Source organism: Propithecus coquereli, unplaced genomic scaffold (assembly GCF_000956105.1).
Source record: "Propithecus coquereli isolate 6110/MARCELLA unplaced genomic scaffold, Pcoq_1.0 Scaffold142, whole genome shotgun sequence".
NCBI classification, from domain to species: domain Eukaryota; kingdom Metazoa; phylum Chordata; class Mammalia; order Primates; family Indriidae; genus Propithecus; species Propithecus coquereli.
This window is the reverse complement of record NW_012138525.1, coordinates 7,753,969-7,766,802: the sequence shown is the minus strand read 5'-3', so window position 1 is coordinate 7,766,802 and position 12,834 is coordinate 7,753,969. Positions and strand designations below refer to the sequence as shown.

Here is a 12,834-nt window from a genome sequence, read left to right as displayed (position 1 = left end):
CTTGAATTAAATAAAATTAGTTTTTAAAATGAAAACTAGATATGGTTAGAGCAGTTCACTGAATCAGTCTCTCCTTCATTTTGGCATAGATTTATTACCGAAATGTTGCGAGTCCTATACTATACAATTATGCCTCAAGGAAACATCACAGGTAAAATATTGTAGGAAATTTAATTAATCAATTATCTCTTTTTTCAATCAGTATTTTAGAGGAAAAAATAGAGAATATAGAAATTCTGACACTACAATGATGGACTAGAAGAGCAAGCAGAACCCACTCAGAGACCTCTGGAATGCTTTCACACACAGATCTAATAAAAATAAAAAACTGGGAAGACTTATCTACCTTTTTCACTTGAGGCATTTAGTTGTATAGTTCTCTCTCAAAATTATGATTCTTGAGTATTTTTTAATGAATTATAAATTGTTTCCAATGCAAATAGTTGTTCAAGCAAATATCTAGGTTAGACACATTTTTGGCCAATAACACCATTACAGTTCCAATGTGCTATAGCTTATTACTCTAACAGTCCCTCAATCACTATTACCAAATTCTTTTTATAATTTCTCACTTGGGCAATGACAATAAAGTCACTATTCTGTTTCAAACCACCCACAGAGTCTATCTTCAAATCAAATGCCTGGATTTGTTTCCCCGAATACATTACATATTGCTGTCCAGGGAATTGGTTTTAGAAACATTACACCTGCCAGCTGACTTATCAACAGTACCCATACAACTGACACCAACTTAAAGGCAAGAATGAATCCAGAAAACAGAAAAATATACTACTACTGCCATCTGTGGTTTATGCTTGAATAGCTTCTCCGGTGTAAACAAATTGAAGGGTATAGACTAGACTGTGTGATTAAGATCCAAAGACCTCAACATTTAAAGATACTTTTTAAAGTTAATTCTTAACAAATTGTAGAGTTTGTTTAGTATAAGACGTAAGAGTTTGAGATTCTCTATTTGAGCTTATTATATAACACAAACTATCCTGAATGAAGGTTTTTCCATTACACAAAGACTAACTTTTGTGTCCCTCAAACACTCTTAGAGAAATTCAAAACACTTAAATGCCTCCTGTGAATTTATAATTAGAATAAATTCTCTTTCGAAACAGTGATTGTCAACATTAAAACAGCCCCCAACAATTCTAGAGCAAACAAATGTTTACTTAAGGAGATGCAGGAATTTTCTACTTAAAGATACAAAAGTTTGGCCAGGTTGCTTCTGTCAAGATAAAAATTTGAGAATTCAATTATTCCTGTAATTTTTTTTAAGAACAAAATTCCAAAATGCAGATAGTACTACTTCAAAGTAGGCTATTTTCACAACTTATTTTCTTTCAGTTTGCTTTCTCAAATGACATCCACTGTAGCTTGGGGATCAAAAGATCTGGTGCAGCTGGGGGTGGGGAAAAAAGCAATTCAGCTCCCCAGCAGCCAGCTGAGGAAATCCTGGTCCACTCCCAAACTAAATCACTGTTAATTAGAATTACCGGGTTACACTAGTGAAGTCTTATTTAAATAATTGTAACCAGTGAAAAAAATCTGTTTTCTTGAGAAGCTGTTCTACAAAGGCTGCTGTTTAACAGCAGGTAATAAAGAATGAAGAATAAAATGATATAGGAAGTGTTTTATTCTTTCAAATAAAGTTCTCCCCTTTTCTCCTGTAGTTATTTCTAAACCACACTGAAAAGAAGCAGGTTAGACATCTCACAGTGGTTTTCTTCTAATTTTCCACTACCTATGGTCTAACGCCCCTATCTTTTTCTTAAAGACAAACCATGTTAAAAAAAAAAAAAAAAGGAATAAACAAAAGACTGGGCTTGATTCTAGAAATACTGTATATCAAAGTGATATTCAGAGATGTTTTTTAAATTTAAGATTAAGCTCAGCTGAGTCTGAAACCTTAGCTCTAAAAAGCTCAATACCCAAAAAAGAATCAACTGCTCAATATCAGACTCCCTTCTTGTGACTTTTAGTAATTGTTATTTCTGAACCCTAGTTATTAATCAAAGGCATCCAAAAACCCTTGAGAAATTACTTGAGTCAGGAAAAACCTTTTTAAAAAAAAGGTTGACTTTAATACAGAAGTATGCACACACTTTCCTTCATAATTTGTTGGTTTTGGAAATACTTTCAAAGTATTATAAAGAGCTGGGTATTAGATCACTACTTATGTGGGCATATTAGATAGCTACTTTCTGTTTAAAACTGTAGGAGATTTTTATTCTTTGCTGAAATGCAAGTTTGTTTATGTGTTGATTCAGAACTTTGATTTTTCTGACTCTGACCCCTTTTCACATATAAGATGACTAGAATCTAGTTTACACACAAAATAAGGTAATTTTTTTGTCTTAAAAGTTTTGACCAACAATGTAAAACTTACTCTTAAAAGGCATCTTCCCAAATTTAACTTTCAACTTGATTATATGCACGGAAAAAATACTGAACAGAGAAGTGTCATTTAATTTGGCTACAAACCAGAAGTAAACCCAAGTGAAAATTTTGACAAGGCCCCCAAGATCTATATGAATTTGCTGACAATGAAGTCTCCTAATGTGGAAGACTCTATCCTGGTTTTATGAAATGCTGAAGACAGAAGTTGCCTTTGGACACAATTCATTAATAGACCAAATTTTTTCCAACACAAACCAATAAATATCTACCCAGTTATAAAAACAAAGTGATGGTGTCATACTACAGAATGAAACTAACACAGCTAGCTCCAGGCCCCAACATTTGCAAGCATCATTAGCAATTTAAAGCCAACTTCCACAACAAGCACTAGAAGTGGTGTAAGAAACTTCCTTTACCAATTTATAGTAGCAGCTGGCATTTCTACCCACCATCCTCCAGGATCCTAAAATTTGGTTTTTAATCTACAGTATTTTCTACCTTTGCTACACAACCACAGGGAAAAGGCAGGAGGGGAGGATAAGAAACCAAGAAATTATGAATATATGGAAATGCATGATTTGGACAAATTTACCGTTAGCGTTATTTTTTTCATTATCTCCCTTTCATATACTAACGTGCGCACAACCACATCTTTTGCCATAGATTTCAGAATGAACTGCAGATTAGGAAGCATGTCATGATCATATGAATTAGAAATGCTCAAAGAATGGTGAACTGTACATCAGAGATTGGAAATGTGGTTATCTCCTACCTCAGCTGGGCAAAATCACCAGTGAATTTGTTCACTGTCATCTTTCAAGTATTCTTTGGAGGTCACAGAACCTACTAAAAACAACCTGTGCTGTATGTACTAAGGAACACCAGTACTACAGCACACATTATTCTTTTTTTAATGGAAGTAGAAATTTCTGAGGCAACTCAATTAATTTTTAAAGTCACAAAACTAAAAAGTTAAATTGTCACAGGGAATATTTGCTAACTTATTTTCAGGAATAAACATTTGGATGACATAGTTATAGCAGGACAAAAGGCATCATAGTATTTAGTGAACTTCTGCCCTTTTTCTCTAAAGTGTAACTATATAAAATACACTTTTAATTACTTATAATGGCTTATAACCTTTTGTTTTAAATATTTAAAAGTCTACTCCCTCATTCTCTTAAAATAAAATGAACAAATGCAATATTCTACATATGCTTCCTCAAATCATTCATCTTCCTTTGAAATCCCAAAAGGGAGCAGTCCTCTATTAAGACTAAATGAGTTCATGTTTGTTATGGAAACCTGCAAGCAACAACTGAAAATAGCGCAGTCAGCACAGGGAATTCCTCAAAGTGTGATGGTGCATCAAAAGGCTAGCAACTCTGTTCTGATAGAATAATAAAAACCATTTAAAGGACAGTAAATTCAGCACCAATGGCGTTTCCGGCAGGAAAACATTTCTAAAATTCCACCTCCAGTTCATTTCTTCCTGACACAGACCAAAAGACCTCCTATCTAGATAGCTATCTCTTGCAAATATTTCCATTTTATACAAAATGGAAATCAGTCACTAGGATAAAAAGTCAAGAGAATTATTTTTTTCTTTTTTTTTTCCTGCTTAGAACTTAAGCAGTTTCATTTGTTTTTGGAGAAAAATGTTAAACAGGAGGCAAAAAGAAAAATGTGCTTACTATTCCAAAAGCAAACTTTAAAAAAATTTTTCGTTTTTTGGCAATTCTTCTGTGAGCATGTTAAGTTCATCAGTGCTAATGAACATAAATTGTAAAACAGTATACAATGCCAGTTTTTACAATGAAAAATAAAATATCCCACAAGTCTAGTGATTCATGTATTTTCTTTTAAGCCCATCAAGCTGCCAAAAGTTCCCATTGTATTTTCAGCAAAAAGAAAACATATTTGTTAAAAAAATTTGTAGCACTAACTTGGACTGATGTAAAATATTAAAGCCACCTTAGCCTAAATGCATTGCTCCATAACATTCTTTTTAAATGCTTCTGACCAACTGAGGAAATGAGACTACAAATGGGAAATCTGATTAAGAGTTAAAATTACCACTGAGTTCTTTAAAATGTACTAATGAATAATTAATAACAAAAGCAGTTCTTAGGCTTCCCTTACAACAATATTATTCTCAAATAGAACTGAAAATAATAGCTGCAGTAAAATCTGTCTTCTACATTATATGTACAGGTGGGTACAGCAAGTATTCACGCATAGGAAGGCATTATGGAAATAGACACGCTAATATGGGCTATAAGATCTGGGCCTTGGGTAAAAAAAATCAGCATGGTAAATTTTAGATCAGGATTTACAACACTCACAAATTAATACCAAACCAAATCCCCACACAAACTGGCTTAAAAAGTCAAAAGTATTAAAGAAATCCTTTGTTCCTGTTATACTGTCTCCTTCTACCTTAACTGGATTCCAGCCTCATCCTTTGTGACACGGAATTTTATTGATCTCAAATATGTTCACATTCAGAAATTAATCTCCAACGACACCCCTCGGGGTGGCTGGCCACCTCGACACCACACATCATACACATCTTTTCTAAACGGGGATCTGAAAACACATCACAATTTGATCAACATCAAGTGAAGTTAATCAAGCTCTCTCCTAAACAGATTTTTCCTTTTAGTAAAAACACCAGATCTACTGAATTAACAAAATGTTTGATGAGTTACCAAACGTACAAAGGCACAGATCCAACCCAGGATCTCTCCCCTCTCTAGCTACTTACTCATTCAAGAGCTGAGCGCCTAAGTGACCTATTTTCAGGTTACTTTCCTCACACCTGCCAGGTCACTGTCCTGATTGAAAAACTTCTTGCTGAAGCAATTAATTTTTAGTGCCTCCTAACTGTCCCGGGTGTTCGCATTCAATTTGAAATCTGTTACTTGTTAGACACTGTTCGGTCCTAGATCTTTCAGAGAATTGCGAGTTTATGGCGCAGAGAGGGGAGGAGGCACGGATCTCCGAGAGCCTGCCCTTTATTCGGAAATGAGATGTGAAAGGTGGAAAGCAGGGCAAATAAATAAATAAATCGGGTTTGCTGCCGGAGCGTTTGCCTGCCGGTACGAGCACCCTTTGTAATGCAGGCCTCCCGGGGCTATCGCCTGCGCTAATTGCTCCAGGGCGCTTTCCAAGTTCAAAAGTTCACCTTTTACGACCTCACAAAAGCTCCTTACACGTTACCAATAAAAACATTCCGCGGCAAACACCGAGTAGGAAAATATCAAACAGATACAAATAAAACACCCTGCGGGGGAGGGAGCGAGGGGGAAGAGGGAGAGTAAGCCCCGAGGAACCTGAGGACCCGGCCCGGATGAGGGGGCAGAGGGAGAGCCGCAGGAAGGGCCCGGCCAGGTGAGGAATTCTCAGCGCCCGCGGTCCGGGGTCGGGAAGGGGCAAAGGAGAACCGAGGCTGGGCAAGTGCAGATCGGGACCGGCCCTCAGAACCCGGGAAGAGGCAGGTTCCCAAGCCCCGGGTAGGTCTAGAGACCTGAGCCCCCAGAAAGTCGTCGGCTAACAGAGAGTGGGCCGAGCAGGAGCGGAGGTGGGCAGGAGGGCGCAGGGCGTCGGGCAAGGTGAGGCGCTGGGGAAGGAGCAGCCATGAAGAGATCCGAAAAAGGAAACGATGAGGGGACAGCTAACGAAGTGGCCGCCCGGCGGAGGTCGGGGGCTCGAAGTATTAAAGGAAGAAGCGCAGGGATGCAGAGAAGGAAAACACTCCAGAAAGCTGAGGGGTACCGGGGTGGCGTGGAGTCGGGTCAGCAGGGAGCGTCTGAGAAGGGATGAGAGACCCGCGTGGGAGACGGGAGGGCTCTGCGCAGAGGGGACTCCACGGGGAAGGGATGCCCTCAAATAAGGGCTGAGGGGGATCCACGCTCAGGGGACCCAGGGGGTTAAGGGAGGGCTCCGTGCTGAGAAGACGGGGGGACGGGGGCAGGGTAGGCCTGCGACGAAGGGACAGGCGGGAGGGGGAATGAAGCTCAGTGCCGAGGGAACCGGGCAGGGGGAGGGTCCGCGCTGAGGGGAGCGGGCAAGGAGGGGGAGGGTCCACACTGAGCGAGACGAGGGAGGAGAGGACGGGTTTGCGCTGAAGGGGATCGGGGTGAAGGTCCACGCTGAGGGGCCGCCGGGCCGCTGCGGCTTCCCAGAGCGAGAGTTGGCTGAGAGGAAGGGGAACCCGGGTGGAGGGATAGGAGGCCGGTTCTTAGTGGCCCGGGCTGTGCAGGCCCCTCACCCACCATTGCGCGGCGGCGGAGGGAGCGCAGCGGGCGGCTCCAGGAACCCCGCCGAGCCCCCGCCGCCTCCCCCTCCGCTAGGCGGCCGTTCGTCCCGCTCCATGCGGTGGTGCTCAGGGCCCGCGCTGGGTTCGCTGCTCCGCCATGACCCGCGCCCTCGTCGTCTTCGTCGTCTGCCGGGGGGAGGGGGCTGTCAGGGGCCGGCGGGCTCCCGGCTGCGGCAATCTCTGGGCCCCGAGCCGCCCGGCTCCGCGCCCCTCCGCGCCGCGCCCCCTCAGCACTGGCCAGCTCCCTCCCCTGACGTCACGCGCCGCTGCCACGCACGGCCCTGCGGGGCACACTGGGAATTGGAGTCGGCCCCGCGAGGCCGGCCACGCGGGACTCCACCAACTGAAGGGGTGGAAGGAAGGATAAGCAGCCCTGAGAAGAGAAAGTTAAGCCCTGCCAATATCAAAAACCGTAGTAAGACTTCTGATAAATATGTAATAAATTGTTATTTCAGGGCTTTCTTTTTATCGTGATTTATCCATGGTGGAAACTCCCTACGACTCCTCGTATCCCCCCGCCCCAATAATGAGTCTTCCCAAGGAGGAGGCTCGCAAAGGAGCCGGGTGAGCACGTGCAACGAAGCCCAGCCCTGTGGGCGGGGCCCGGGGAGGCGGGGCTTGGAGGTATTCACGAGGACCTTCCTCCGCGGCAGCGGGACAAATTGGACCCGAGATTAAAGGACTGGAGTTTAACTCGAGGTGACTGCGTTCGTATGCAAATGGAATCTATAAAAGTCAGCTTTCCGGGGTAGTCTTTAAAGCCTTTTACCTCCGGGTGGGCGGGAAAGACCAAAGTTTCTCTTCCTCCTCTTTCATTTCCCCCCTGCCCATAGAACAGATGGGCAAACTAAGCTCCAGCCCATTGATCCCATTAAAGAAAGCCCCAGGCTCTCGACTTCAGGTGTCTTTAAGCCCTCCATTTAAGAGTGGCCCCCTACCCAGCCTTGTTCGCCTTCCCCTCTCTTTAGTTTCTCTATATGTAAAATGGGGTTGATTCGAATAGGGGCAGGGTCCAATTGGAAGATCCCAAATGCTTCGTCCTCGGCCTCAGTTTCCCGAAGCTTTCCAGAAGCAAAATCCCGTATTTTGTAGCGTCTCCCCTGCTCCCGGCTGAGCCTACCTCCCGCAGCCACCAGGTGGCGCGCGGCCACCACTGGGCCTACCAGGGTGTCCGCCTTCTGTGACCACCTCAGGGAAGGACTCTTCGCGGCTGCCGCCCGGGAATCTAAGCCCTACCTGGCCTGCTTGAAGACAAAGGACAAGAGCACTGGTGCTTTGCCCGGCTCTGCTCTGCCAGGTTATGCCACAGCTTCATCACTGGCCGCTCCTTCGCCCTCCCCGCCCTGCCAATCCTATCGTTACTCTGTGTCATTTTTGCTTAATTTTAAGTCCTATCGTTCCTCTGTGTCATTTTTGCTTAATTTTAAGTCCTCATCCTGGCGTTCGTATCCCTGCCTGGTCTGACCCCTTCCCTCACCTGCTACACAGGAGGTTTTACAACACTTCCCTGCACTCGCGAGTGGCTGTACCTTACCAACACTGGTTAACCTGTATTTCATCCTTAAGCTGTGTGGGCCACTGTTCTGAGCGATTTACGTTAACGCTATGTCCTCTAAACCTCATATCTGCTCTGTAGGGTAGCTGCTCCAGTATTGTCCCTATCATACACTGATGAAATCACCCAGGAGTGGTGGAGATTCCAACCCCAATCAGTCAGACACTGGAACCTGAACCCTTGGCGTCTTCAAGGTGGAATGCCGCCGACTTCATCCAACCCACTCCCAAACACCTATTCATCGTTTATGATCCTGTTCAAATATTTCTTCACCTTCCTTAATACCTCCCACTAAGGGACAAATAGATCCCCTCTCTGTTCCCACATGACTCTGTTGAGCTCTCTTTGGACTGTAAGAAATGATCTCTCTGTGATTACTTCCCCGCTACCATTCCTGAGCCACTGAGGCAGGCAGCTCCCCCAAAGACAGGGAGCATTGCTTCTGGAGCTAGCCCCTGTGACTAGGAGAGAGAGCCTGTAGCTTTGGGCAGACGTGGAAGGCAGAGGAGATGGATCCTCTGGGCCATTTCCCTCAGCTCTGAGTTCTAAAATATGTCAGGACTATGTCGCCTTCCCAGGGCCAGAATTTCCCTTTTTATCACAGGCCTCTGGAGGTAGTGAGTTCCCCTTCCCTAGAGATCCAGTCATGGTCTAAGTGGCCGCGCAGAAAACTCCTGCAGCCTACTTTCAGTGGTGGATGAAGATTCTAAGTCAGCTCTCGTGCTTGGGCAGAAGAGTTCAGCCAAACACTCTGCCCCTGGAAACGACTCTTCCTCAAACTCCAGCAGACTACAAGCTCTGTTTTCCCTTGCTTTCAAAAGCCTTCCCAGATCACCCTGGCAAGCCAAATCTCTTTATTCTCACTCTAATCATTGTAACCCCAACTGTTGAGCTCAGGGCCTGCACATAGGAGACACACAATAAATAATTGCTGACTGGGTGAAAGAACGAATAAAAACAGACTTGGCTTTTTTGCTTAATAACCATCTGATCTTGGATGTGGTACTTCTGAGCCTCAATGTCTTGGCTTCTAAGAGGGGAGGGGTAACAATGATAGTTACTACCTGGCAGGAATGTCATGAGAATTAGATGATTGATGCATGCAAAGCAATTAATATAAGATCTTACCTAATAAATGGAACCTATTAATAATGTTTAAAGAGTGGTCCTAAATCCCAGATACCACTTTCTGAAAATGCTTCTGGAAATAGTCAAATACCACAAAACTGAGACAAGCAAAGGAAATGATTCTGTACTGGGACCCCAGCCACTGCCCTAACCATGTAGGTCCTACAAGGTAGGATCCCACTCTAAGTCCAACACCTTCTTTGGGGCCTTTATTCTAATTTCTCTGCATTTCTTCCAACACTCCTGAGAAGTCAGTACTTTCCCCCTAATTTACAAATGAGCAGGCTCAGAAAGATGCAAAAGACTCCCACCACCTGTAGGACTCAAGACAGAAGAGCTGAAAAAGGAAGTATCTAAGGATAAGGGGTATCTGAGGGAAAGTGTCCTGAAGCCAGAGGCAGACAGACAGGACTTGACAGGGGTACGGCTAAGCACAGGGCAATAGGAGCTTCATCCTGGGGCCTTTCAGGGGTGGGGAACCTGCAGCCTTAAGACCACATGTGGCCTTCTAGGTCCTCAAGTGTGGCCTTTTGACTGAACCCAAGTTTTACAAAACAAATCCTTTTATTAAAAAGCGGTGCAGCAGAGAAAGATGAAGCATTTCTTGCCCCCTTTAGTGGTTAAAAAAAACAGTCTTGAAATCAGGAGGCTTCAGTTACCCCAGCCCTGCTTGCCCAAAAGTGCTGCAACTGAGTACACCCTTAGAAGTTCCAAGTGCTATGGGAATGTTGGTTAGGGCTTCTTCTAGTTGGGGCTGGTGATCGGGGAGGCGTTCTGGGTTAAGGAGCACTAAAATAAGATGGGAAAATGAGTAGGAATGAGTCAGATTGGGTGGAGAGAAAGAGTCAGGTGGAAGGAACAGCATGTGCAAAGGTCTCAAGGGCTTAGCACATTTGAGGAACTGACAAGCTATGGTGTCTGGAGCCCACTGATGGAGAGAGGGGCAGGAGAAAAGGGTGAAGAGGCAGCCAGAGGAGATCCTAGGGTAATACGGGCCAGCAGGGGGCAGAGTTCCCCAGGTGACACAGCAGCCTTGCTCTTCCATGGCCTACCTGGAGAGTCAGAACTGGGCTGCACTCAGGAAAAATGGCTGCGGAAGGGACCCCCTGCCTGGTTTCATTTAAGTACATTTTGTCTATTTTTTTATTTTTTATTTTTTTTTTGAGACAGAATCTCACTCTGTTGCCCGGGCTAGAGTGCCGTGGCATCAGCCTAGCTCACAGCAACCTCAAACTCCTGGGCTCAAGTGATCCTCCTGCCTTAGCCTCCCGAGTAGCTGGGACTCCAGGCATGTGCCACCATGCCCGGCTAATTTTTTCTATATGTATTTTTAGTTATCCACAATTAATTTCTTTCTATTTTTAGTAGAGACGGAGTCTCGCTCTTGCTCAGGCTGGTCTCGAACTCCTGAGCTCAAACGATCCACCCGCCTCGGCCTCCCAGAGTGCTAGGATTACAGGCGTGAGCCACCGCGCCTGGCCCTGTCTATTTTTTTTTAATAGAATGGACACCGATTACAAAATCCACAGGATGCAGGAAAGCATTCAATGAAAATTCTCCTTACTCCAATTCCTGCCAACTTGATCCCCTCCTTAAAGATAACCACCATACCAGTGTATTGTGTGTCCTTTCAAGATAGTCTCTACACATAAGAACACACACAATATTTATTTTTTACACCAATCTAGCTCTGGTTTTTACACCTGCCCAGGGGATCTCTAATTATGAAAGAAGCTTATTTGTACTGAATGTCTGCTGCACACATGACTCTTTAATTCAGCTGACAGTTACGGAGCACCAGACCTGGTGCTAGGTCAGTGGTTCTCAAACCTTAAACCTCCTGGAGGGCTTATTAAAACACAGATTGCTGCCCTCCCCCGGCCAAGTTTCTGATTCCATAGGTCTGGGTGGGGCCTGAGAATTTGCATTTGTAACAAGTTCCCAGGTGATGCTGAGGCTATCAGCCCAGGGGCCCCGCTGTGAGAACCACTGAGCTAGCTGCTTATGGGGAGAGACTAGGTATGTATACCGGTGGCCTTATTTCTCTCCACCAGGGAAACCAGGCCCCACACAAGGAAACACACACACCACCGAGAAAGACAGTTCCATTGAACAGTAAGTCCTATGAAGAAAATGAAGTGGGGGAATTCTTGAGGGGGGAAGCCTTGAGAGTAGGGATGAGCAGCAGAGGAGCAACACTTAGGGCACAAGCAAGTGTTCCTTTTTGTGCAGTTGAGGTTTACAAGGTGGTAAACATACACAAGTGGAGCTCTCTTGGGCTCAGGGGAGGGGAACACCTGCAGTGACAGGTGGAGAGGGAAAAGAAGGGGGTCCAGCCACCCCCCCCCCGGCTGCTCAGAGGAGAGGCTGCAAAAGAGGCTGAGGAGGAGGTCCCGGGGAACAGGGAAACCAGGAGAGGAGAGGGTTTGAGAAGGAGGCCTGACCCAGAGCTGATTCAGGGAGGGTGGAGAGGGGCCGCTTTGGACTTGGTTACAGGGGGTCCCAGGGACAGCAACAAGGCATCTGGGTGGAGTGGCAAAGCCAAAGACCCTGGAGTGAGGGGATGGACGGGGAACCAGAGGAGCAAACGACCACAGAGGGTTCTTTCGGAAAGTTTTGCTGCCTAGGGAGCAGAGAAATGAGACACTCCCAGGAGGACGATGGCAGGAAGAGGGTGTTTAGAAGCTAGGAGCACCGGTGTGGTGGCTAACACCTGTAGTCCCAGCACTTTGGGAGGCTGAGGCGGAAGGATCGCTTGAGCCCAGGGGTTCGAGGTTGCTGTGAGCTATGATGGCGCCGCTGCACTCTAGCCTGAGCAACAGAACAAGACCCTGTCTCAAAAAAAAGCAGAAGCTACCGGAGGAGTTTCGTTAGGAGCTAACTGGAGAGCTCCAGGAGGGAGAAATGGAAGGTGGAAGGCACGGGAGAGACGGGCTGATCCGTGAGAAGGCCCCCGGGCAGAAGGCGGTGGCTTCGGGGAGAACAAGGGCTCGACTCCCTTGGAAACGGCCCTCATTTGAACTTCACGACCACTCCAAACTGAGAGCACTATTTTCCTTATTCCTCACAGATGAGGAAACTGAGGCTCAAAGAGGTGAGGGGAGGGACACGCCCAAGGTCCCACTTCTCATAGAACAGGACTGCGGTCAGTCCCGGCCCGCTGCTCCTGCGGGCTCGGGGCAAGACCCTTTTCTGCCAGAGTGCAGGGGTGCCCTTCGGCAGGGCGGCCCACGGCGAGGACCCGCAGAGAGCGGGCGGGGCGGGGCGGGTGCCCCCTCCGCCCTAGCTCCGCCCCCAGCGGCGCCAGGGAGGGCGCGGGGCGGGCGACAGGGGCAGGCGCGGGGCGCTCCGGGCGGGCAGAGCTCGCGGCGGCGGGGAGCTCGCAGTGTGGCCCGCGCTTCCCAGCGTCCGCGCCCGGCCT

At 46.2% G+C, this 12,834-nt stretch overlaps 1 protein-coding gene across 4 annotated transcripts in view; it reads right to left on the bottom strand.

Moving 5' to 3' along the window:
* Positions 1-6,964, bottom strand: part of NR6A1 (nuclear receptor subfamily 6, group A, member 1) — a 226,092-nt gene extending 219,128 nt beyond the window's left edge. The window contains exon 1 of one of the 4 annotated variants that reach the window (XM_012639676.1): positions 6,687-6,964. In XM_012639676.1, the coding sequence (XP_012495130.1) occupies positions 6,687-6,786 (100 nt within the window). In that variant the 5' untranslated portion in view covers positions 6,787-6,964. The remainder of the gene's footprint in view (positions 1-6,686) is intronic. The other 3 variants (XM_012639675.1, XM_012639673.1, XM_012639674.1) reach the window with 3 other exon arrangements.
* Between the last annotated feature and the right edge of the window lie 5,870 nt (positions 6,965-12,834).